The sequence below is a fragment of the Sinocyclocheilus grahami genome, unplaced genomic scaffold (assembly GCF_001515645.1).
Source record: "Sinocyclocheilus grahami isolate Dianchi unplaced genomic scaffold, SAMN03320097.WGS_v1.1 scaffold317.1, whole genome shotgun sequence".
Lineage (NCBI taxonomy): Eukaryota > Metazoa > Chordata > Actinopteri > Cypriniformes > Cyprinidae > Sinocyclocheilus > Sinocyclocheilus grahami.
Genome location: NW_015505496.1, coordinates 970,636 through 996,805, shown reverse-complemented (window position 1 = coordinate 996,805; position 26,170 = coordinate 970,636). Strand labels below are relative to the sequence as shown.

The 26,170-nt window shown below is 36.9% G+C and overlaps 2 protein-coding genes across 2 annotated transcripts in view; one reads left to right on the top strand and one right to left on the bottom strand.

Moving 5' to 3' along the window:
- Positions 1–1,341, bottom strand: part of LOC107602027 (probable isoprenylcysteine alpha-carbonyl methylesterase ICMEL2) — a 4,242-nt gene extending 2,901 nt beyond the window's left edge. Inside the window, exons 1-5 of the mRNA XM_016294415.1 lie at positions 1,270–1,341; positions 1,028–1,177; positions 823–943; positions 391–603; positions 211–294 (exon numbers count right to left, since the gene is read on the bottom strand). Of these exons, the coding sequence (XP_016149901.1) occupies positions 211–294; positions 391–603; positions 823–943; positions 1,028–1,177; positions 1,270–1,307 (606 nt within the window). The 5' untranslated portion in view covers positions 1,308–1,341. The remainder of the gene's footprint in view (positions 1–210; positions 295–390; positions 604–822; positions 944–1,027; positions 1,178–1,269) is intronic.
- A 1,621-nt stretch (positions 1,342–2,962) lies between these two features.
- Positions 2,963–21,195, top strand: LOC107602029 (chondroitin sulfate proteoglycan 4-like). Its single transcript, XM_016294417.1, is given in 10 exon segments — positions 2,963–3,116; positions 6,223–6,386; positions 7,901–11,383; positions 11,943–12,416; positions 12,871–13,047; positions 14,975–15,173; positions 15,684–15,815; positions 17,256–17,428; positions 17,686–17,869; positions 19,166–21,195. Coding segments are annotated over 10 exon segments (7,074 nt in total). The 5' UTR covers positions 2,963–3,058.
- Positions 21,196–26,170: the final 4,975 nt, after the last annotated feature.

The following is a 26,170-nucleotide window of genomic DNA, read 5'->3' as shown; positions in this document are numbered from 1 at the left end:
TTTTTTTTTTTTTTTTTCAAAAAAAATCTTACTGACCCCAAACATTTGAATGGTAGCGCATAGCACAAGCACTTTGAAATATGAAAGTGCTAAATATTAAATTAAACATGTACCATTAGCAAAAGTACATTTAGTAAAGTCAAACTGTGGCATTTGTAATGCAATATTAACACCTTACAGTTTTAAGTTCATGGAGGACTGGAAACTTACTTGATCAAGATTGAATGTTTGTCCCTTTTCTCTCACCCACAGCAAGCTGTCAGTTATGTCTTGAACCATATTTAAAACATTTCCCTGAAAACACAACGAACAGTTTGGAAAAAAACAAACACTACACTAAAAAAAAATATCAATATTGAATACATAATGTATAATATAATGGTTGCTTACCTTTGGATATATGGAATAATCTGGACAAATTACAGAGGCATTAAGCTCTTTTGCCATTTGTAAGGCTAACAGACAGTAAATGGAGCGGTCTCCTGATCCCCAGGCACCTCCGTACACAAATACAACCACTGGTACAGGAGCAGCATCAGAATGGCCCATGTTTGGTGAATAGTATAAATCTAGTTTGTTCCCTCGCCGACCAAAGGTTATGCCCTAAGAAAGGATAGAACCACAATCAAATACTGTAGTATAATAAAAAGTGACAAGTGCTTTTTCATTTTAATACTACAATACATTTTGGTAATACAAAGAATTACTGCTGTCCTAAATATAGACATAACAGTAGCTTTGTTTCTTAAAACTATCTCTGTACTGCATAGCATCATGTAGCTAAAGAAACCACATTAACAGGAATATAAAAATAGAACTAACTTTCACATAGTGCTTGTTATTTTTGTCATTACTGTACCACAGTTTCCATTGAAAGTACAGTTTGCCATACTGCAGATACTTCAGCATCTCTAGCACGGCTCTTGTAAGGCAGTATATGCGCCTGCAGGGAGTGCAAGAAACATCTGTATCATTAAAAAACCAACAATAAAAGTAGAGTAACATCAAAATGTGAATGCTATGTCACCTTGGTTTGAGAGCCTCTATATATTTTTGGTACCCTGGTTTATTGGGCCAGCCATAGAGCCATTGGGCAACAAGAGAGACACTGTAAGGGAGGCCCACTAATAATGCCCCTGCCACCACTGGAAGAGAGAGATAGCACTTCAACGCAATCCTGAAACAGAAAAAAAAGACCAACAGAACTGATGCTTTGTACTGAAAACAGAACATCAGTGGTGCAAAGAGTGCATTGTGCAGATGACATACCAGTGTCCCGTGAGCCCAGATGGATGCATTCGCTGCATGATGAACTTCCTGGCTACTTCTTCTAGCCAGCGCAGACGTCAGCCTAACGGCGTTTCTTATTGGCTCGTTGGCTCACTTGGGCGGGACAAATGTGCATGTCAACTCAAACGCACAACTGCCGCTTAGATTAAAACATATATACATTTATCTAAAAATGAGGATATAGAAAATGAATTTTATTCGTGTATTTTAACGTTTATTAGTATTACAGGTTGTACAATTTACCTCAAAACATGACAAACACAGCGCTGGCGGCGACAAGTGTTTCTCATTGGTTTAAGCTCTTGTCATTTAAGAGGATGTTCCTGCTGATGAACAACACACGCACATTTATTTACCAGACTGTTTCATCCTTCACGACTTAAGCATGAGGAGCATGCTACCCCACACTAGTGGTCCAATGTTATATTACGATATTAATCAAAATATCATTCTTTCATTAAACAAAACACCAACGTGAACTTTTCACTCAGCCTTGCCTTCATCGTTTATTTTTGCTACTTTTCAAATGCATTATGGGTGTAGATTTTGTGCAATCCATGTTAATCTAAACCTACGAAAATCAATTATAAAGATATGAATTCGTACATGTTCACAATTACATTAAAATTGTATTTCAAGTTGTATAATGATGACTGATTTAATTTGTCTACTGACAAATTGTCCAAAATGTCCAACAGTAGAATCATAATTTCATATAGCATAATTACAGCTTGACTGGAAATGTTAAAATTATATATATAGAGAGAGAGATATATATATATATATAGAGAGAGAGAGAGAGAGAGAGAGAGAGAGAGAGAGAGAGAGATAGATATATAGATAGATAGATAGATATAATTTTTTTTAAGGGTGAAACATATTGATGTTAAAATGCCAACCCCTCAGAGGACCTCAGATGATGCTAACCCTGAAACAACATACAGAACTACCCAATGTTGCTATAAGTTTGATTGCATCATATAATAATTGCTGTTAATAGTGTTCATCGTCTGTTTGATTACGTCTTTAATTGATTACATCTTTAATTGATTATTCCGTCCATTTCTGCCATATGTACATTAACTGACAGTCACCACTGATAAAGCTACTATTGTAGAAACTTAATTTTCTGTAAAGTTGCTATATATATATATATATATATATATATATATTTATTTATTTTATTATGTTTTTAGTCAGTCAAGCTGTAATTATGCTATATGAAATTATGATTCTACTGTTGGACATTTTGGACAATTTGTCAGTAGACAAATTAAACTAAGAATTAAGAGTGTGTTTAAAAGTAAAAGATTTTAATATTATTTCCACGATTTCGAAGTAGGCTACGCAAGGCAACAACAAAAAAGTTCCCATAGAATAAGATACACTGATATATTCCCCTGTAGAAACACCTGCGTTGTTTTTTATGCATATGATTATATCCTAAAGTTAATAACTGCTTTAATTACTGTAATTATCCAAGTACAACATACGGTCTGCTTTTATACGTGAACCTGTCTGAGCTGTTTTTCGGGGTGAGGAGTAAATATCTGAAGCTAGAGAAAGCTTGAGGAGGCGGAGTCTCTCTCTCTCTCTCTCTCTCTCTCTCTCTCTCTCTCTCTGCCTGCTGCTGCTCGAACACACAAGTTTGTAGAAAGATTTTAAAGTGAGGAGTTGAGCGAGCCGCCATGAATTTGGTGCCACAATGAATTTAAAACACACTGTTTCTTTATTTCAACCGGAATGAACACACTGTATTGATGTTAAAATGAGGGCGACCCTTTTAAACGGACTACTGTTGCTCTTTGTCGCACTCGCACAAGGGGGTAAGTTGTTCAAAACTGCTCAAGTATGGCTGATGTAAAGAAGGACATTTCAGCCTTTACCTTAGTGTCTACCTTTGAGAGATTCAGCAAGGGCAAGCGAATGATTTATGATTTTCACCAAATATCACGTTTCTATGTGGTTTTATGCACCAGACAGTATGGCAATGACTTCTTAGCTCTTTCTTATGGCTGCTGTCTGAGTAATAAAAATATAAATTCTTGTCGTTTTAATTGTTTGTGGATTAACTGACGTCAATACAAACAAATGTACATGTTTACAGTTGGCTCTTCAATATCCAAATCACGTTCATTGCCAGTGTTGCATGTGCCTCTCAAATCATGAACCAAAACTGATGTGACAGCAGTCTGTGCACAGAATATAACATTCGTGATTGCACGGATTTGTTATTCACAGCTTGCCAAATGTCAGTGCTAGGCACAGAAAACAGACTTTTAGTTATTAATAACAACGAAATGCAGTGGTTCACCTACATGCATTATGAAATCGTATTAGCCAGCATGTTTATTCAAGTGGTCATGTTTTTTTGTTTGTTTTTTTTTAAAGCTTTGCTATCCAGCATTATTCAAAGTCTTAAATGTCTTAGCAAATTCCTGTAATTCCACGAACATTTGAATATTGGTATAATTTGCAAATGTGCTAAATTGTATTTTATTGTTGCATCAGTTGCAGTTGTTCGGTGTTGAGCTTCACAATAGCGATTCCACTGAATTATCAAGATGTTTGACGTGGTCTTATTTTGGAGCACAGTGTCCAGACTTATAAAATCTCGAGGATGTCAGATGTGGGACCTCTTTGTGTGATAAAAGAGACTAAAGATAGCATGGCATTCTTGTTTTCTCCTCTCTTACTGTCATTTCAGATTTGGCCACAAAGTTTGACCTCAATTTTTAGTGTACTGTAGATGCATTGTACATTGATAGAATGTTTGGTTTTAATATTCCCCCTTTGCCTTTAGACCAGTATGGAGAAGAATGATACATAATTACTCATTGTTGCCTAGTAAATGTTAATATAATCCCATATTCCACAATTGTGTTTCCACGGTTTTATTAGGCTGCTTGTGTCCGCCATGCAAAGTTCAGTGAATCACATTGCTTCACTGAATTTTTGCATGGTGCCTTGAGCATTGTAAACAAAGGATTTAAAAACGAATAAATATGAATTAAAACAGGAAATTTTATTTATGCAATTTATAGCATCACAAATGAGTAATGGCACCGTGGTGAACTTGCATGGTTTGACAGAATGACACTAAACATTAGTGTGGCATTTCAGTCCTAAAGTAGAAGTGTTCTATGCCATACAAATTGAGGGTGTTGAACACATTAGTGTATATAGATTAAAGGGTGATGTGGAGTGGCTGGGTTAGAAAACAGCTGCGTCCAGGCCTCCATCAATGGACAGCAGGGCTAAGACAATGTGGCCATGTCAGAGTCTTTTATGTTGAGCACAGGGTGCTGTCAGGGCAGAGCATGCCAGCACATGCACATGGGTATCACAGTGCTTCCCTGGCGCCATCCGGCTTGTCCTATAAAGTGTTGCTGTTTTTATTCATTCAGTCACTTTTATTTAATGTCTGTGTGAAAATCAAAACGTAACTTTTAAGGGAAAGTTAACCCAGAAATGAAAACACTGACTTCAGTTACTCACCCTCGTGTTATTTCAGACCTGTACTTTCTTTCTTCTGCGTTACACAAAAAATAAGAAAAACGTTTAAATGGTTTTTGTCCATACAACGAAAATCAATGGAAGTCCACGAAAACCCTGGACGCCATTAACTTTCATTGTATGGATGACATTTTTTTTTATTTGTGTTTCACATAAAAAAGAAAACCATGCATGAGTGAATAAATGAAAACTTATATCTTTGAGTAATAATAATAATAATAATGTCCTTTCTCATAATTCAATAATTTATTATGAGTTAAACTGTAATTAAAAAGTGATGTAATTAACAAAAAGTTTAATTCACAAAAACTCATTAACAATATGCAAATAAATGAAAGCGAAGCTTTCACTCTGCTACACTGTAAAAACTTGCCAGCAAATTTATAGGATTAAAGAGTTATTTATTACTGTAGTCAGAATTTTGCTGTGAAATCAATGCATGCTGGGTCATTTACTGTGAATGAATAGCAGAATTATGCTAAATCACAGTAATTTACTGCTCTGTGAATTCAAATTATAAAGTGGTCTTTAACTGTGCCACTGTGAGAAATTTAGCTGTTTACTGCTGTAATTGTTTTGAAGTCACCATAATGGTGGTTAGTGATTAGCATTTGTTTGGGCTCTTTGACCTTGCATATTCATATTCAAATTTCTGATCTAGTCATGTCAGAAGTGTGACAAAAGATGTGACATCAATACTCGACATACAAAACACAACAATGGTAACGCTCAACAAATAAAAACAACAGGTACAACATAAACCAACATTACAAAATAAACCAACAACACAAACTGCTAAAAGTGAACCAAAAACAAGTTCAATGGCACAAATAAAACCAATAAAAAAAAACACTGCAGCATGATCTATTCATGCTGTATTGCATGCTGGGTGCCTTCATAAAAGAGAAGTCCCACTGTGAAATTACTGTGAAAGTAATGCAGTTATTAACCTGGAATATATTGTAATTTCACACTAAAATGTTGGTAACACTTTACAATAAGGTTCCATTAGTTAATGTTAGTTCATGTATTAACTAACATGAACGAACAATGAACAATACATTTATTACAGTATTTCATAATCTTTGTTAATATTAGCTAATGAAAGTATAGTTGTTCATTGTTAGTTCATGTTAATTCACAGTGCATTAACTAATGTTAACAAGCACAACTTTTGATTTTAATAATGCATTAGTAAATGTTGAAATTAAAATGAACTACGATTAATAAATGCTGTAGAAGTATCGTTCATGCTTAGTTAATGTTAACTAAAGTAGTTAACTAATGTTAGCTAATGAACCTTATTGTAAAGTGTTACCAACATTTTTAACAGTGTACAATTGACTCATGGAGCATTAAAAAAATAAAAAATAAATTAAAAAAAAAGCATCATGGGTGATATTTTCTTATGTGCAGCTTCATTCTATGGTGATGGATTTGTGCAGTTAAAAGGGACAGAGATGTCTAGCCGTAACACACTGCACGTTCGTTTCCGCACCTCCAGCCTGAGCGGCCTGCTTTTCCTGGCTGCAGGGCAGAATGATTTCCTGCTGCTGGAGATGAATGCTGGCAGACTGCAGGTGAGTCATGTGTTGGTACTTCACCTTCGGCAATGTTTAGATCTACCACAACAAAACGACGTGTGGAAACATGTCAATTCCATTTAGGCTTGAAAAGAATCTGATTCGAGAGAAAAAAGTGATAATGAATTTGTATTTCTAAAAGCTTTTTATCAAGACTGACAAGCATTTTGTGTTGAGACATAAACGCAACACATAAAATATCACCATCCTCTTCAGATGAAATGGAGTGGTGAATTTTTTTCATGGTCTAGTTATGGTACTGTGCTGCTTCACCACAGACTCTTCCGCCTTGGCACCTTCCTTTAAGGTATACATTACAAACCTGGTGACTTAATGGAAGTCTGAAGAATGTGAACTTAGTTGACACTGTGAGAGAAATAGATACTCCCACAATCCAGTTCGAAAACCTTGCATGAATTACTAAAATGGATTTTGGTTTTTACATTTCACTCGGTGGCATTCACATAAGATTCCTTTTATAGAGTATATCTTTGGGCTACAAATTTAATTTAACCATTAAAACAGAGTATAGAAAATTAAAATGGAAAAAAACTGAATTTGGAAATAAAACGGATTTCATAGGGCCCTATAATTATAATACATTTTTTTGTGGTAATAAAAATAGATGTAAGTGAACAATAGCCTTTAAAATTACTTAAAATACATATATAATAGCAATGTATAGCAAATAATAATTAGTTCAAATAAAGTATCAAAAGCAAGAAATCATATGGTTTTATTGAACAAAACTGTTAAAATACATAATGTATTATAAACAATAGAGCTAATGTACGTACATCATAATAAACACAAACTCACAACAACATGCAGAGATGGAGTTTGAGACACTCCACATGATAATGATAACAGCTCCTGTGGAACTACTGTGAACGGGAGCCTCAGTGTGACGCACGTACTTAACCTACACACATGTAAATAATTAAAGCGCATATACTGTATTAGAACTGCATGGCATATAATTATTTAATTAAATCGTAGCGTTTGTAAATTCACAATTATGCTTAATTATGATTTTTAAATGGGTTTAATATATCATGCAGCCTTGGGAACCAGTCTAAATGTGTTTTATGGATTCTCGTCCGTGAAATGCACCACTTCCGGTATTTTGCCGGTTAGTTGACAAAATGAAGTCGAGGATTTTTAAAAATCGAATAGTCGAATAAAATCGACGAATTGCGACAGCCCTAGTGCCTTTATACTGTCACTGTATTTAAGCCAAAGCAAATTATTAAGATTATTTGGAAAATATTTACTTTAATTTATTTACTTTATTATTTTTTTTACATTTACTTTAACTGTTTACTTTAATGTTGTATGTATTAGCCTAGCATAAACAAAATTATTTTCAATTCAGATTTATTTGAAAAGTATTTGGACCCCAGTTATGTCTAGAGTATTTATAAAAAATATAAATCTGTGTGTTCTTATGTATAGGATTGTGTAAGGAAGGAAAGTTGTTGTTTTTTTTACATTGTTTCTGTCATTGACAGGTAAGGTTGGATCTGGGATCTGGACAGCAGATCCTTCTCTCAGACAGTGGAACCCATCTGAATGGAGGCCCAGAGCGAGAGCTGCACATCAATGACGGCCTATATGTTGGTGGTACGGGAGGTTTGGATCAGGCCTATCTGTCCAGAGATCTCAATGGCTTTCGTGGTTGCCTTGATGAAGTAATATTTAATCAGCACAACCTCCTTTCATCGCTAAGGCCCTACTCAGGGTTCAAGAATGTCTATGAGGTTTCCCTAGGATGCAGCCCTCAGTTTTTTGCCAATGAGGATGACCCAATCAGTTTTTTCAGCTCACAAGCTTATGTATCCCTTCCTCCTTGGACGGCACAACATGAATGGACTTTTGAATGCTCAATCCACACATCAGCTGAAGAAGGGATCGTCATGTTCAACTCAGCTCGACAGGGAGATTTTGTTGCACTGGAGATCCAGAAAGGTCTCCTTGCTGCAGTAATCGGCAAAGACGGAAGTAAAACAGAGCTACGTTCCCTCACCTTCATCAATGACAACAAATGGCACAACGTTAAGCTCCTTTTCACACTGAAAAACCTCCAACTCACATTAGATGGAGAGTCTGTAAAGTCAGTCATTACCTCTAGATCAAAAACCTTTCATCTGAAAGGTTCCCTTTTCCTTGCGGGAATAGATGACAGCACACGTTCTGAGGTCAGAAAGGTTGGCCTTTCCTCAGTAGCAGGTAAACGTGTTAAAGGTGGCTCCTTTAAAGGATGCTTCAGAGATATTAAAATAAATAATGTCAAAATGGGTCTCCCCAATGCTGTGGTAACCAAAGACATCTCTGTTGGCTGTGAACCTGAAAAGGAGCTGGATATAAGCAGCACAGTGAGTCCAACAACCCTTCCCATTGCCTTCATTGACTCTGTCACTCAGCTGCCATCCACTGATGTATCCACCCTAGCCAAAGGCCTTGTCAAGAAGTACAGACACAATTTTCTACAGCTTAGGAACCTTGTTGTCCCAGAAGGTGGTCGGGGATCTTTGGATTCAAAGCATATTAAAGTAAACCTTGATTTCAAGAAGCTTGGCATCCGTCAGTCTCAGATCATCTTTAGGATTGCAGAGCAGCCAGTGCATGGCCAGCTTAGGCTTGATGTAGACCAGGAGCAGGCTAAACATACATTCAGCATGCTGGATTTGTGGCACGGCAGAGTGATGTACATCCATGGGGGATCTGAAGACCCTCAGGACTTCTTCATATTCTCTTTGTTCTCCAGTAGCAGAAAGGAAGTGCCAGGCTATTTAAGTGGACACAAGTTGTAACGGTTTAATGTCACGGTTACACCAACCAATGACGCCCCTGAGTTGAGTCTGCCTGAGGGAAATCTGTTTACTCTTTTGGAAAACTCCAAGAAGAGACTGACCACTAATGTTCTAAAGGCCATAGACATTGACAGCAATTACACAGACCTTGTTTACTCTGTGTTAGGGAACCTTAATGCCGACGCAGGGTATTTGGAGAACGAAGACAATCCAGGTGCACTGGTAACTTCTTTTTCCCATTCAGCTCTTGTAGCTGGTAAGATATATTATGTCCACACGGGTGTGAGGAACTCTAGGATTGTGTTGAGAGTCAGTGATGGAGAGAAGGTGAGCAACACTGTGGTTCTTAGAATCATGGCTGTAGGACTTAAGTATAAAATTTCCAATAACACGGGACTGGAAGTTATCCAAGGAGAGATGTTTCTTTTAAGCACCAACCAACTGGCCATCTGGACCAATGCATTAAAGCAGGTAGTTGAAATCCGTTACGACGTAATTGAGCCACCCAGATTTGGTGAGCTCCAGAGGATGCACTCAAGTGGCGAATGGAAGATTACCAACTCGTTTTCCCAAAGAGTTCTTGAAAAGGAACGTTTGAGGTACCTCAGCACCTACCAGTCCATCCAAACAAGTAATAGCACAGACCACTTCAAGTGTAAAGTAACCGTGGCCTCCAGAGCTACTGAAGAATTTGTGTTTCCCATAAAGGTAAAGTGGATAGACTACACAATAAAAAACAATAAACCTGTAGAGTTGGATAAAATTACGAGAGCTGTATTTGACTCAGAGCATCTGTATGCAATAGCACACGGTGTAAATTTGTCTGAGGATGAGCTTCGTTTTAGATTGTTGACTTTACCAAAAAAGGGAATAATTGAAGTGAATAATGCCAAGCTGGATGTAAATTCCACATTTTGTCAAAAGGACATCACAGATCTGAAAGTCGAATACCAACTAACGGAAAGATCGTACGAGGACACGAGTGATGAATTTGATTTCTACATATTCTCAAAGCATGCACATTCTGGTAGTCACATTTTCAAAATCATTATTAAAGCAGATGTCAACAGCATTTTCATGACAAAGAGTGGGCTCTCACTTCTTGAAGGTGAGAATAAACTCATTACAAAGGATGAATTGTTTGCTGAAACTCTAAGCACTAAAGAAATGTACTACACAGTCACAAAGACACCGCACCATGGCAAGCTAATGCGAATCAACTTGTCCAACTCTACCAAAGACTTTGACAATATTATGTCCTTTACCAATCAAGACGTTCTTAAGGAGCGTATTATGTATATTCACGATGACAGTGAAACGACTCTTGATAGTTTTACCTTCATAGCCTCCACAAGTCCAGTAACAAAGCTTTCTATAACAGATAATGACATTGGCTCCAAGGAGGGCATCTTTAACATCTCGATAGAGCTGGTTAATGATGAGAAACCCATCCGCATTGTAGACAAAGTTTTTCATGTTGTCAGAAATGGACAAAGATTACTTACACTTGATGACCTGTGCCACCATGATGCAGATTCAGACTTCAGTGACGGGCAGCTTGTCTACACCCGGCGTGGTATCCCAATAGGGGATTTGGTTCTTGCAAATGACACTTCACAAAAGCTGTACCAGTTTCGCCAAGAAGACTTGGAACAGAAACAAGTGCTGTTCATTCACCGCGGGATGAATTCTGGGCGTTTTGTTCTTTTTGTGTCAGATGGCAAACACTATGTGTCCTCTCTGTTGGATATTAGCGCACAGGATGCTTATTTAAAAATTGGCAACAACACAGGCCTGTTGGTTCAGAAAGGGCAAGCCAAAACACTTACTAATGCTAACTTTAGCGTAGAGACAAACCTTGACATCCGAAAAGACAATGAAATATTATTCACAATCCAAGATGCTCCAAATCATGGTGGGCTGTATTTAAAAGGCAGCAAAATTGAGTCATTCACCCAGCATGATCTGAGAAATGGTTACTTGTCTTATCATCACGACAACAGTAAGAATCTAGCTGATGTTTTTACACTCCTGGTGGAAGCAAAGGATCTTCGACTTGATGTTAAAATCCATGTGAAGGTGTACCTGGAAAGCCATCAAAGGCCACCCAGTGTCATTCATAACAAAACCTTGCTGGTGGAGGAGGGAAAACCAGTCAAGATTGAGAGCAATAAACACAAGGTAAATGTCAATATCTGTTAGATCTTTTATTGAGCTATTTTTGATTTTGTTTTTTGTTATAGATTCATGTCTTTTACCATTCATAGACTTTTTTTGTTTTGTTTTTAGCTCTTACGTTGGTATAAACAGTTTTGAATGAAACTACTTTAAGACTGTAATTTACCTAACTACAAGCTTATCATAATTTTTAGCAGTTAAACATAATAACCATCTGAACAAACTGATTCACTAGATAGAATCACATTTTCTTGTGTTACATTATGGGACCATTTAGGATGAACTGATTGACTTGAATGAATCTGACTTTCTGACGCTATGAGAGAAGCTACATTTAGAGTAGCATACTAGAATACTATGCTAATGTGCTATTCCCAATAAAGCCAGAGAAGCTATTTAACTGCTGCTTGATGGGGAAAAAGTAGCTTGTTGCTGGAAAAAGCTACAAATCCACTGAAAATGAAAATGTACTTAAGTTTGTAGCATCGCTACTGTTAGTTAGTTGCTCCCCAGCACTGTATGTAAGATACAAGAATAAAATATTTTTTCTGTTTCTTTTCAGGTGACTCATGAGGCTAGTTTACCCTCAGAAATAACCTTCACTGTCAAAGTTGCCCCATCTCATGGATATTTACGCCATTTTATTGAGGTTAAAGATCAGTACCAAGGAACACAAGAGGACCCATTAGTGACCTTTTCCCAGCAGGATGTTAATGCTGGCAACATTCAGTATGTACAGGTGGCACCTGGCCAAGAGAGTGATTCATTCACTCTGGAGGCCAGCAATGGGGTCGGAGAGGTCAATGACATCATCGTGTCTGTGGATATCATCCCACGCCTCATACCCATTGAGGTGTCCAATATCACTCTGAAGGAAGGGGCATCTAAAGCTCTCACAGAGGACGTTATAAGTGTAACAAACCCACATTTCTCAGGCCTAAATTTTGTGTACTATATCTCAGAGGGTCCTTTGCATGGCCGCATTGAGAATTCACGTTTCAGAGGGATTCCCACAACCTACTTTACAAGGAAGCAGGTAAAGGTGTCCCAATTTTTAACATTCTTTATTTTAAAAGAATGGATTTTGAAAAGGCATAAACAATCACTCAAGTGTTTTTATACTTTGTTTTGTATTTTATTTATATATTATTTCGTTCACCGTTCCTGGCTGGTGGAATGATCTTCCCACCCCTATCCGGAATGCTGAATCCCTGACAATTTTCAAGCGACAGCTGAAAACTCATCTCTTTAAACGCTACTTGACTTCATCTAAAAAAAAAAACTAAAAAAACTTTTCTTTCTCTTTATTTATTCCTTCCCTTTCTAGCATGTACTTATTTGAACAATGCCTAAAACTTGGTATTTCAGCACTTCCTGATTCTGTTTGCCTCTTTAAGAAGAATCGCTTTATGTATTCCCCAATTGTAAGCCGCTTTGGATAAAAGCGTCTGCAAAATGACTAAATGTAAATGTTGTTTTTTACATGGCAGGTGGAGCAAGAGTTTATTTATTATGTCCATGACAACACAGAGACCTTAGAGGACCACTTTACTGTCACAGCAAATGACACAGACCTGCGGAAACACAGTGCACCATGGACTGTGTATGTCCAGATCACAGCCGTCAATGACGAGCCTCCAGCCATTACAGCCAACAGGGTTGTCAGGGTGAGATTACTATATATAAACTTCTTTTTATGACTGAAGTCAGCTGAGGTCCCAGTCTGAGAATGTTTTATGGAGTATTAGAACTCTGCGGAGATCTGGAAAAAAGATTTGTGTACTGTTTTAATATTTCATTGTGTGGGTTCTAACATTGTCTTTGGTCTCTATCAGTCACAGAAGAATACAGTACGGACGAGTACAGAGACGAGTACACAGTTGTTTCTGAGACCCATAAGGCCAAGCTACTAGTTGTAGACATGTAAATTATTGGCATCAACTTTAAGATAAGTCTAAGTCACAGATCACAGACCATCAGGGACGTTCAGAAGGGCTGCTCTGCATACTTAATATTCCTCAAGGCATTTCAGTTTCATGGATTTTGAACTTCAAGGATTTTTCAGCTGAAATACCCTCAGAAATGGTTCACAAAAGTACTTTTGGCTCCTAAGTCCTTTGACTTTAATTATTGAAATGACACAGTTTTAAATGGTTTTGCTTGTTGATCCCAAACACAAAGATTTAATATTTCAAATGCCCACAAGGTGGCTCGCTACAACTTTTAAAATGAATGTTTTTTTTTATTACAAATTAATATTTCTTATTACAGTCTGATTTATTTATTTCAGTGCTTTGTATTCAGTTGCTTGACAGGGGTTTAGAGAAATTAGATGATTAGATATCCACAAGAAATTGCAAACTGCATGTTTATTTTCTTTTCTCTAAACTTTTAACTGCATTAAAGCTACACTATGTAATGTTTGACCCTCTAATGGTTAAAAAATAGAACTGTATGGTTTGGTTGTGCTTCAGCACTGCTGCTCTGCACAGATGAATGTGGTTCGATGTACTGATCTACACATTGATACAGAATATCTTATCCGAGCAGATGGGCAATTAAAACATTTTTGTTTTTGTTTTTACAACCAGTGATTCCTCAAAGAGTTTGCCTTTTTGAATGATCCATAATCCATCATTTTCAGAGTTTTGCAGAGCTTTTCACACTTCTCCCAGACAGAGCTATATTTTTCTGTGCGGATATAACTTGACACCCACAGACAAATGCCGTATGTATGCAATTTCCCATGAAATATGTCCCGACATTTCTAAAATATTAATTATTATTACAGACTTATCAAAGTGTATTTGGGTAAAGTAAAAGCATGATTTAGAAGATTTTTTGCACCCTCTCATTAATAACAATATTGGAGTTTTTTAAAGCTTTTTTACACATATAAGCTGTTTCTCTCGATTTCTCCTGATTTTTGATTATCCTGATTCCTCTTTATGCAGTACAGTACACGTGTACATATACTGTATACAACCTTTGCATACAGTTTTGAACCAAAAATATGTTGTAATCAGCAAGAGTCAGGATGTCTCCTTATCTTCTCTGTGTACTGTTCTTTGGAATCTGATTAGGAGATCAGCATTCATATTTGTTGAGTTAAGCTTGTTTTCCCCAAACTGTGTTCAGTTGGAGTGAGATTCAATCAATGGACCATGACGTGATATGAATAAAGGTATGAAACTCAGAGCACAGGAGAGTTTCTCAGCAGAAATGTGTCATTCAGGGGTTTCAGAATTTGTGGCCTGGTTTCACAGACAGGGCTTAGGTTAAGCCAGGTTCAGGCCATAGTTCAGTTTGGACATTTAAGTATCTTTTATAAACGTGCCTTAGAAAAAGCATTACTGGTGTGCATCTTGAGACAAATCGATAGTGCTAACATATTTTAAGAGACATGTCAGTGCAAGTTTCTTACTGTTAAATCAGAACATACGTGCATTTTAGTCTGGGACTAGGCTTAAGCCTTGTCTGTGAAACCGGGGGTATATTTAATCAATTTTACCGTTCAGGCTAAGCTGTCTGAATAAACTACAAACATTTACTAATCTAATCTGTGCCTCTTTATTTGTCTGATTGTTTACTCAGGTGTGGGTGGACTCCATCACAGAGATCACCCCAGAGGATCTGAAGGCAGAAGATGAGGACACACTTCCTGAGCAGCTGGAGTACATCATTACCCAACCCAGCAATGGTCACCTGGCTCTAAAGACTGCCCCCAACAGGCCTATCATGAACTTTACTCAAGCTCACATTGACCAGCAGCAAATGCTTTTTGTACATAGTGGTGAGATATTGTACACAACCTTCTTAATTTATAAAAACAATCATCACATTATCAGACCAGTTTCACAAAAGCTGTGCAATAGTGTGTCATGTTTAACCACTAGATGCCAGTGTTGTGCATTAAATCATAGCATACCACTGTTCCTCCTATGCTTGTCTTTTAGGCTTGTGTGTGATGGTGGCAAGGAATAATTAGTTTGGCATGCAGTTTGGACGTGGTATACACCATCCAATGGATTCAGTTCTGAAAAATAAATCAAATTATTTATGAAAGGAGTAAAGATTGAGTTTTAGCCTTTAATACTGTATTTATACCAAAATATTCTTTAAAAAAACACTTTGACTTTGCCAACTGTGTCTTCATTATTTTTCATTTATTTTTTTATTTTTTGTGACATTTTTATGTAAAGTAAGCTGTGCGTAATGTGAGATCACATAATAAAGCCTCTCTGAGGTTGCAGTGCATTGTAAGCTAGATTCCTGGAAATGTTTGTTCTCTTTTTCTTCTCAGGCCCCATGGCAGGAGGCTTCAACTTCCAAGTAAATGATGGTGTGAACTTTGCTCCCAGGCAGATATTCAGTATTACAGCTCGTGCCCTGGTTCTTAATCTAGAGGAGGCTGGACCTCTTAAGGTGTTTCCAGGTAACACTGATTAACATGAGGTGAACTTCAGCAGTGATCTGGTATATTCTGTCACACACAGATTATCTGTAAGGAAATGGTTTCTGTGATATCAAATATTAGATGATATCAAGTATTTAAAAAAAAAATCATTTTTAGAGACAGCACTTTAGATCCCTGTCAAAAAAAGTCTTCATTTTGTATGGAATCTTAGTTTGCTTAAGTTCCAGAAAATATTGGGCTCTCCATCTCTTTTTATGGAGTTAAGAGTAAAATAACATGTCATGTTACAGCAGTGAGGTCAGCATCTGGCTGCCTCACATGCCAAGTCAGAGCACCAGATTGACACATCCTTTCCATTCTGTATAAAGTCAACAACTCTGTCTCCACCCATTCATAGCCAGTTAAGACTCCTAAGTCTCTGAGCATCAACACAGTGTTTCATGGTTTCTTAATCTTAGAGCAACCCATCCATGTACTGTAATAGCAAAATGACTTTAACTGTCGGGCTATACATAGCCTTGGAACACTGAACGAGTCACTGGAAAAAGTCCCTAAATTATTAGACTACACTCATTTGCTTAATTTTAGAAACACTTTGTCACATGTCACATTTAAAACCAGAGCTAGGAAAAACTACATCTGCTTTCAATTTTATAGATGGCTATAGAAACACTGAACTAAAAGGTAACATCTGAAATACTTTTATCTGTTATTTTTCACAGAAGTGTGCTTAACTCTTAAGGATCTGAATTTATTTGTTCATGGAGTTCATTAGTCTTTATTTCCACTTTTTGTCTTTTTTGCTTTATTCCTAATTCATTTTTAACATGGGTAGGAACTTGGAACACTATTAAATAAATAATTAGTAATTGATAATAAATTAACAGAAAGCTTGACCAGAAGACACAATATTCTGTTAGAGTTGCATCCATGTGTTTAACTAATGCTTCTCAACACCACATCCTGTCATGCTGTTCTTGTGGTCTTTGTGCTGAGTGGGTCGCCAGGGCCTCTTTCAAATGGTTAGACACAACAGAAAACGATGAATACAGAAACTGTGACCTTCAGTTAAGGTCTTGATAGGAATCGGTAGATTATTTTAGCAAAAACCTTCCTGTCATATATCTTGTAGTTCTTCAAGTTCATTCACTCCAAATGTGCTTAAACCTGAAAGTGATCTGAAATTGGATCCTGAAATGCTTGCCTTCCCTCAATCTTTCACCGGGTTTACACGTTTGAAGCAAATATAGCTTGCAAATTAGTTTTTGGTTGTAATTTCTGGTTCAGATGCACTTCTTTTAAACCTCACCGCAAAAAAGCTAAACATTCACATTTCAAAGCACACGAGCTACTATACACCAGACAATGTGGTTTTGTTTATAGTCTGTACCAGACCAATGTGTTGTTTTGTCAGTTTTCAGGGCTATTCTTATAGGTGTGTGTGTTTTTCTCATCTAGGCTCCTTATCTTTGATTTCAAACAACATTCTTCAGGCTGTAACCAATGACGATACCGGCATCTCAAACAGAACCATATATTTTACTGTGATCAATACCCCAAAATTAGGAAAATTGGTCAATTTGAAGACTGACAAGACCACAACTGATATTTCATCCTTCACACAACAAATGGTGAGTGTTGCTAACCTCTTTTTCCCAAGTCAGTGCCATGCATATCAGAGTGCAGAGCAATGAATTATAAATTTACTTTAACTATGAGCATAATCTGAGAGCCTGTCATGTCAAGTTAAATGTGTTAGTTAGCCGGTTCAAGAGGAATGTCCAAGACTTTTTTTTGAGGATTTGGGGGGCATTTGTTGTTTTTTTATCATGTTTTATTTTTTTCACGTTTTATATATTAGTAACTCAAGTTACTTGAATCATTACAGGTGGATGAGGGTGAAGTAGCATATCAGCAAAGTCATGGGATGTCTTTGGGATGGTCAGTGCTAGACAAGTTCACATTTACTGTGTCCTCTCCACCTGCCACGCTTGAAACCCAGATGTTTGAAATTGACATTTCTTATGAAAATATTGGACCTGAACAAAGTTCTGTGCTCCTCAAAAATAAAGGTACAGTATGAAAATCTGACAAAACAATTAATATCACCTAGTACCTATTAGTATTACCTACACTCTAAAAAATGTTGGGTTGTTTCAACCCAATTTTGGGTCAAATATAGACTAACCCAACTGTTGGGTTAAAAAGTTCATTTAAAAATGTAACCAAAATTTAACCCAACAGTTGGGTTAGTCCATATTTGACCCAAAATTGGGTTGAAACAACCCAGCATCTTTTAGAGTGTAGTTACCTATTTACTGTCAATAACGTTGTATTATTTGATCAAAAATACAACAAAAACTGTAATATTGTGAAATATTATTAAAATGTAAACAACTGTTTCTATTGTAATATATTTAAATTATTAAATATTATTTATTATTATATATATTATTAAATGATATTTATTCCGTTTACCGCTACATATGCAACTGTTCAAAATCCTGAAAAAATGTATCATGGTTTCCACAAAATATAAGAAATGTTTCTTGAGATTCAAATCAGCATTATTACAATGACTTTTTAAAATCAATTTTGGAATAACGGAATAAATATCATTTAAAAATATATTACAATAGAAACAGTTGTTTACATTTTAATAATATTTCACAATATTACAGTTTTTGTTGTATTTTTGATCAAATAATACAACGTTATTGACAGTAAATAGGTAACTACACTCTAAAAGATGCTGGGTTGTTTCAACCCAATTTTGGGTCAAATATAGACTAACCCAACTGTTGGGTTAAAAAGTTCATTTAAAAATGTAACCAAAATTTAACCCAACAGTTGGGTTAGTCCATATTTGACCCAAAATTGGGTTGAAACAACCCAGCATCTTTTAGAGTGTAGTTACCTATTTACTGTCAATAACGTTGTATTATTTGATCAAAAATACAACAAAAACTGTAATATTGTGAAATATTATTAAAATGTAAACAACTGTTTCTATTGTAATATATTTTTAAATGATATTTATTCCGTTATTCCAAAATTGATTTTAAAAAGTCATTGTAATAATGCTGATTTGAATCTCAAGAAACATTTCTTATATTTTGTGGAAACCATGATACATTTTTTCAGGATTTTGAACAGTTGCATATGTAGCGGTAAATTGAATAGGTATTTTCATTATGACTAATGTAGAATAGACTTTAAGTAAAAGCTTTAAAATGTTAAGAATTTAAAAGGTAATATTGTAGAAATAGCCAAAGGTACTCTAAATCTGTCATTCTGACTGAAATGTCATGGCTTTTGTCAAAGAAAATGTATCATGTTGTTTTTTTATTATTATTATTCATATCCAGGTGCGGCGGCAACTGAAGGAGATAAAGTGCTAATTGACAAATCAATGCTGGATGCATCCAATCTCATAACGAAACAACCTGAATCCAAGCGCAGCTCTTATGAGGTTTGGTATCAGGTCACATCTCTTCCAAAGCATGGTGTCATCATGGTTGGGCAACGAAATCTTACAAAAGAAAAGCCCAATTTCTCTCAGTTTGTCCTTAACAAGTATGGAATCACATACCATCACGACAACTCTGAGACCACCCATGACCCTTTTGACTTTGATGTGTATCTGAACCTAAAGAGCAAACCACCAACCCGCCCCCTAGATACCTCAGAGGTTGTGTCAGAATCATTCAACATCACTATAATCCCCATAAATGATCAACCGCCTGTTTTGAAGACCAAAGCTCCCAGCCTCAAAGTCGTTCAAGGAGACACCGTGGCTATCGGGCCCAACAACTTAAGTGTGGTTGACCTAGACAACCCACCAAGTGAAATCCAGTACACAGTGATTAGCAAACCTAGCAATGGTTTTCTAGCCATTTCAGAGCGCATGAACGAGTCGGTGGACTCCTTCTCCCAGGCTCAAATCAATAATGGAGAGGTGTTCTTCATCCACGATGGCAGTCCTTCATCTGGAGCATTCTACTTCAGCGTCACTGATGGCCATCATCGTCCGTTATATAAACTCTTCAATCTGGAAGTGGTAGAGATCACTGTTTCACTGGCTAACAACACAGAGGTGCTACTGGACCAGGGGCACACTTTTGTAACTCTCACACGGTCACACCTGGCCGCAGTGACCAATGGTAAAAACACTACCGTGCACTATAAAATCACAGTACCGCCACAGTATGGTAAACTCTTACTAGACAATGAGGACATCACTGTTTTCAATCAAGATGATCTCCAGGAGGAAAAGCTAAGGTACCACATGGTCAACCTTGAGTCGTTCCATGATAACTTTGAGTTTGTGGTCTTCACAACAGAAGCAAACCTAACTAACCAAGTAGTGAACATCACTGTGAAACCCCTCATTAAGTATGCAGAAGGGGCAACATTTCCTAACGGAGTTCGAATTAAGCTGAAGTCACATTTGCTGAATGTGTCTGAACTTGCTTTGTTGAGTGATAGTGACCCGTTGTTTGAAATTACCTCACCTCCAGAGAACGGCAGGATTGTCCGGGCGACTGGGAGCAAGGGAAAGAAAGCAGAATCTGTGGGATCTTTCACTTTTAGTGAACTGCAGCAGGAGATATTGGCCATTGAGTTGAAGGCGAACCTGACAGGCGTCCATGAAGTAAATGACTCTTTCAGATTTGTGCTTAAAGCCAATAACGTCCAACCTGCCAATGGGATTTTTGCTTTCAGCATTGTACCTCATGTTCCTACTCTGGTGATGTCAACGGTGATCCCAATAACCACGATCAGACCTGTTTTTCATAACCAAACCGCTGCAATGAGCTTGTTTCCATCTTCAACAGCTCCACCTGTGCAGCCAACGCACCGGGTGACCAAATCCAGTTCAAGACTCAAAGGTCGCAACCGTTGGGGTAGTTCAAACAGCATTGACACGGGTACTACTAACCTAAAACCAACCCATGGGGTGGAGGAAATGTATCCCATAAATAATACCCCAGTAAAAGTAGAGTCAGTTTCCCAGACAGGCTCCTCCTCAAACTCAATGATCATCCTTTTGCCTCTTCTTGCTCTTCTGCTTCTGGTCATCATTGTGGTTGTGTTGGTGCTGCTCTTAAGACGGAACTGGAGGAAGAAACCGAAGCCTTTAAAGAGTAGTACATCAGGTGCTTCTGCTCATCCGGACAACCCATCCCATCAGGACCAGCCACAGTGGCCTGCAACCGTCCCCGTCGTGACGGTCACTCCTCTTACTCCAAGAAACGCGGGAAGTTTAACCATAACCAGACTGCAAACCAGAACGTATGGCACATCTATGTGTTCTTTTGGAGACCTGGAGCCTGAAGTTTCACAGCTTTGCAGGACCACCAATCCCACCTTGCGAAACAATCAGTACTGGGTATGACCTTTGATCTTCAGATTTGTCACTGTACTCTCTGATAATCAGACTGAAATGTGATTGAAACTGTTTGTTTGATGTTCTGCAAAAAAAAGTATATTTTCCCATGAACCCAAATACTAGGGAAGAAAACATCAGATTTGGGCATTACTTGCTAATTATGAAATGCTAGGAAGTTCATTAAATATTACAAACAACATAATTTTTTGTCACAGTGTAGCTGAAGTAGTGACAGATTTTTTTCTTCTGTTATTTTGATGCGCATTCAAATGAAATGGATTATCAAATGTAGGGCAGGGACTTGGTTCTATGCATTGGTTGCTGATTGGATGGAGGCAGATCTGAATGCATGCTTGCAGTTAAATATAAGAAGGGGGCAGAGTTTAAATGATTGAAAAAGCCCAGCATGTCACCAGAGAGAAGTCTGTCCTTTCACCAGAAGATTGAGTTAGGACATATTGATTACAAATTACAAGCTCAAAGAAATGTTATGAAAAGAATAATTCACAATGAAATCAATAACATGCATTAAGAAAACAGATGAATTTCCATTTCATGCCAACTTAAAAAAAAAAATGTATCCTCTTTGGCAAGCTAAGAATTTGAGAAAGTTCTGTTGTATTTTTTTTGAGGAAGTTATTTTGTATTTTTGTGCATTTGCTAGATGCACAAAGTCATTTGTGAAGACACAAGTGATGCTGGGTGTTTTAATTTTTGTGTCTACCGCAGACCAGACGGCCTCATAATAAGAAAATGACAAAGTCAAAACGAAAAACAATGTATTACACTGAAATCATTTCAATGGGATAACATTAAGTGGTACTATGTTTTGTATACTGAAACTATTTAAAGCCGTAAGGATATTTATTTATGATTTTAGAGTTTCTAAAAAATATTATAATTACATTTATTCCGGCACTGAGAGAATCTTTGTGTGGTGTGCACATTTAAACGGCACAACTATGTATATTTTGGGTACGTTTTACTTTGTGTATTACATATATGTGTGTGTTATAATTGAAGGTTTATAAAAATGTTTTTGTACTCTCAGGAACTTCCCCTTAGAAGTAATATAATACAGCTTTATGTAATGAAACCACTGGATTCTTGCCACTGATCTCTTTGTGGTAAATGAAACACTGTTGCTTGATTTTAACTACATATAGTATCCGAAATATTAACTCATTTCAGTATATTCAATTAATTATAGCATCTGTGGTCATATCGCTACATTCAGGTATTAGTATAGTTTTTCAATACGCTGTATGTAACATAGCATTTCTGTGCCTACACTGACATCTGTATTGCACAAAAACGTCAGTGTGGATTTTAAACAAGCTGAAATGAAATACATAGCATTTACAGTAGGTTCAGTTCTTCAGAAATATTTTTCTGTCATTGTATATTTTTTCCTCATTTATGAGCCATTTGTCTGATAATAGTACTGTTTGTCAATAAATGGAGCATGTTCTGCAATCCAGCCTTCTTGACTCCTGTCAGCTCTACCTGGGTAAGCAAAATGTGATCAAATTAAATCAATATAGAGCTTATTTCACTTGCAATTTCTTTGTTTAGATCAGGGGTGGCGAACGTCGGTCCTGGAGAGCCGCAGCCCTGCAGAGTTTTGCTTCAACCCTAATCAAACACACCTGAACAAGCTAATCAAGGTCTGAACGGTTACTAGGAAGCTACAGGCAGGGGAGGTTTAATTATGGTTAGAGCTGAACTCTGCAGGGCTGCGGCTCTCCAGGACTGGAGTTCGCCACCGCTGGTTTAGATGGATGTTATGTCTTTTTATTTAAGCATTTTTACCTTACACAATCTAGAGCTTATCTCCTTTTAGATGGTAGTAGAAATCGCACAAAGATTAAAAACAGCGAGGTGCCTCTGGAGATGTAATTGCTGTGATACTTCATTCCTCGTATTTAATTACTGTGATTTCAGTTAATAGGTGCTAAAATTGGCTTTTTTAACCGCTTTCCAGATGCACGCTGCTGCTCAGTTCATTTAATGAACGGCTCATTTGGCCAAAAAGTGTGTTTGTGATTAAAAGCAAGAATAAAAAAAGAAATAGATGCTATTAATATTAATAAAAAGTCACTATTATTTTATTAGGCTATCATAATATAAAATAATACAATTAATGTAATAATGAAATACATTCTTTGTCACAAGCAGCATGAGTGGGATAGAATATTGGTGTTGCAACTGGGTTGCATTACAAACAATGCAATGGTGACAATCCAGTGAGACTGCAATGTGCTGACCTTACAAACGTGACACTGTGAAACCGCTTCAGTTAAGAACATCAGCGTCAGGATGATTCACACTGATCAGAAAATGGCTGATAAATCACCTTGACAGTGGCTTATCTGCTGATTCTGTGATTTAATTACATCCAGGCTGTATAATGTCAGTGCATGAAAGGAAACAACACCTAAATCAACTTCAGAACTACTCTTCATTGTGTCATCGAAAAGGTTTGACAGTACAATAGCGTTATAATTATGTAAAATGATCTCTTTATATATTGCATTTCAGTGATTGGGCAAAAAGAACAAAAGGCTAACCCTATCAACGAATCCCATTGTGTAGAAACACATGATCTATTATCTGTAATGATTTTCCCTCCTTTTTCTATAGCAGTAGAGCTAATTGCTGTAAATGAGTCCAGATTACTGTAAGAAAATGAGCTGGGCATGTTCACACTTGGCTATGGTGTCTATATGACTCATCCTGAGGTATGATTTGTTAAGGAGAATCCCATGAGATGGAAACATAATTAGTTTAAGCCCTCCAGATCCTGTAGAGCTGCCCAGCAACAGAGGAATCGCTCTCCTGGATCCCCGAAGTCTTCATTAGATTTTATGTCATGCACGATGAATCATGCCAATAAGGTAAGAGTGTTTAAGGGACGTTGAGCCCCAGCATCTAATTAGTGCACTTCCAAATGTTTATATGTTAGCTCACCTCTAGCAGAAGTGCAGATTTAAAATGTACAGTCTAGGAAAATTAGTGGAACTCATTGATGACTCATCCTGCATTACGCAGAGCTTTGTCCAATCAAATATTCTCGAGTGAGAGCTACTTGGCACTAAAACTAGTATGTCTGGATTAGATTAAATTAGTCTGTGTTTTGTTGTGATATTTGATCTCTCTTCCCATGAACGCAGTGTTATTTTTATACTACTATAAATAATATAATTTATATAATTCATAATATAACATTTATATACTATTAATACAGTTGAATGTAAGTTTAATCATTTTTATTTATTTATTTTTTACGTTTTTAAAAAGTACTTCATCTTATATTTAATTTCAATTAATGAAATCCTTTTTTTTTTTGTTAACAGAAACACTAATGGATCCCCAAGTCTCTAATTTGACAGTTAAAAGGGTAACTGAATCCAGTACGTGCTGTTTGGTTTCCAGCGTTCGGTCAGTCAGTTAACACATGCACATGAAATTAACCCCAATTCATAAAGTACAAAGGGGAAGCCAGTTCTCCTGAATCATCTTAGACTGAGTGGAGCATGTTCTAAACTCAGTTCTCGACAGTCTATCAAACACACCTGAACAGGGCCTTAGTAAACTGAGTCTAAATGTAGTATGGATGTGAAATGCAACATTTGGAGATAGAATTTCACAGTTGTGGTGAGGATATCTTCACTGTTGAAAACAGCGTTATACACTTCGAGTAAATGAGTCTGCACAATTTTTAACTGGTGGAAAATAAGCAGTTTAAATTCTTCTTCCAAAAAAAAAAGAAAAGAAAAGAAAGATGTACAGGCCTTTGAGCAAACACATTCAAGTTTCTTGTTTCTTAATCTAGAGATTCAGCTCTCTGACAGGTCGATGGGAATCAATAGGGTGAATCAGGGTGACCTGGGTCATTTTTACACTTTAGATTTCTGCAATTTATTATGACTGTCACTCTAACACTGTTTTGTGACATGAATATAAAAAATGATGCATTGCCATCTTTGTCGTCTGAATTTAGAGATGCTTATTAAAAGAGAGCTAAATCATGCTTTCCTCAGGTTTACACACTTCGTTCACTGTGTGTGTGTGTGTGTGTGTGTGTGTGTGTGGGCCAGCAGCCAGAGAGAGGGGGAAGCAGTCAGCGTTTTTCAGATATGAATGAGGCCCAGCTAGAGAGGGCTTCCTGTGTGGGGCTATAAAAACAACACAGCAGTGAAGAAGAATGCCCACTGCTCCCACATTCCAGACCTTTCTGCCAGGTCTGATCATCTTGTGAGGGACCTCTTCCTATAATATAGTCAGCAACATATTTTAATGCATGAAGACCCATTTATACTGTGATAAATGAAAAAAAAAACGTGCAAAAAAACTTTAAACACTGTTTTTGTACTATTAGAGTTTTTTGAGAAAAAGAATTGTCAAAGAAAAAAAAATCTAAAAATGAAAATAAATATTATTTCAGAGCTCCGAGGAAAAATAGTCAAAAAAAATTAAATAAATGTATTTGAATGTACATTATAATGTAGTGTGTTTCTAATTCACTGGAGAGTGGGCAGGTCAAGTTAATGGTCCGTTGTGCACTGCCAGCATTACCTCACGGGATATCACTGCTTGTTATGCTTGAGGGCTGGTCACTGAAAAGTCAACGCTGACTCAAGTTTTGCTGCAAAGATGCATTAACAAAGAGCTTGCTTGAATCGGCTGTATTTTTAATAGATATTTTTGGTCTGGTTTGGGAACTGATACTTATTCTAGGGTCTATATTAACTGCAGTAAGCTGTCAAAACAGAAGAATCATATGACCAGACTGACAGAATTTATTTAAAACACACAGGAAGTGGGCTAAACGCATTTGACATATGTGAGATTCACAACACTGAGATATGATGAAAGCTCACATGGTGCAACTCTATCAGGGCCTTGTGACTTGCTTCAGCATTTTTCTTCATTTTTTGAGTGATAATGTTATTTTCGAATGAATCACAGGCAAGCGTGC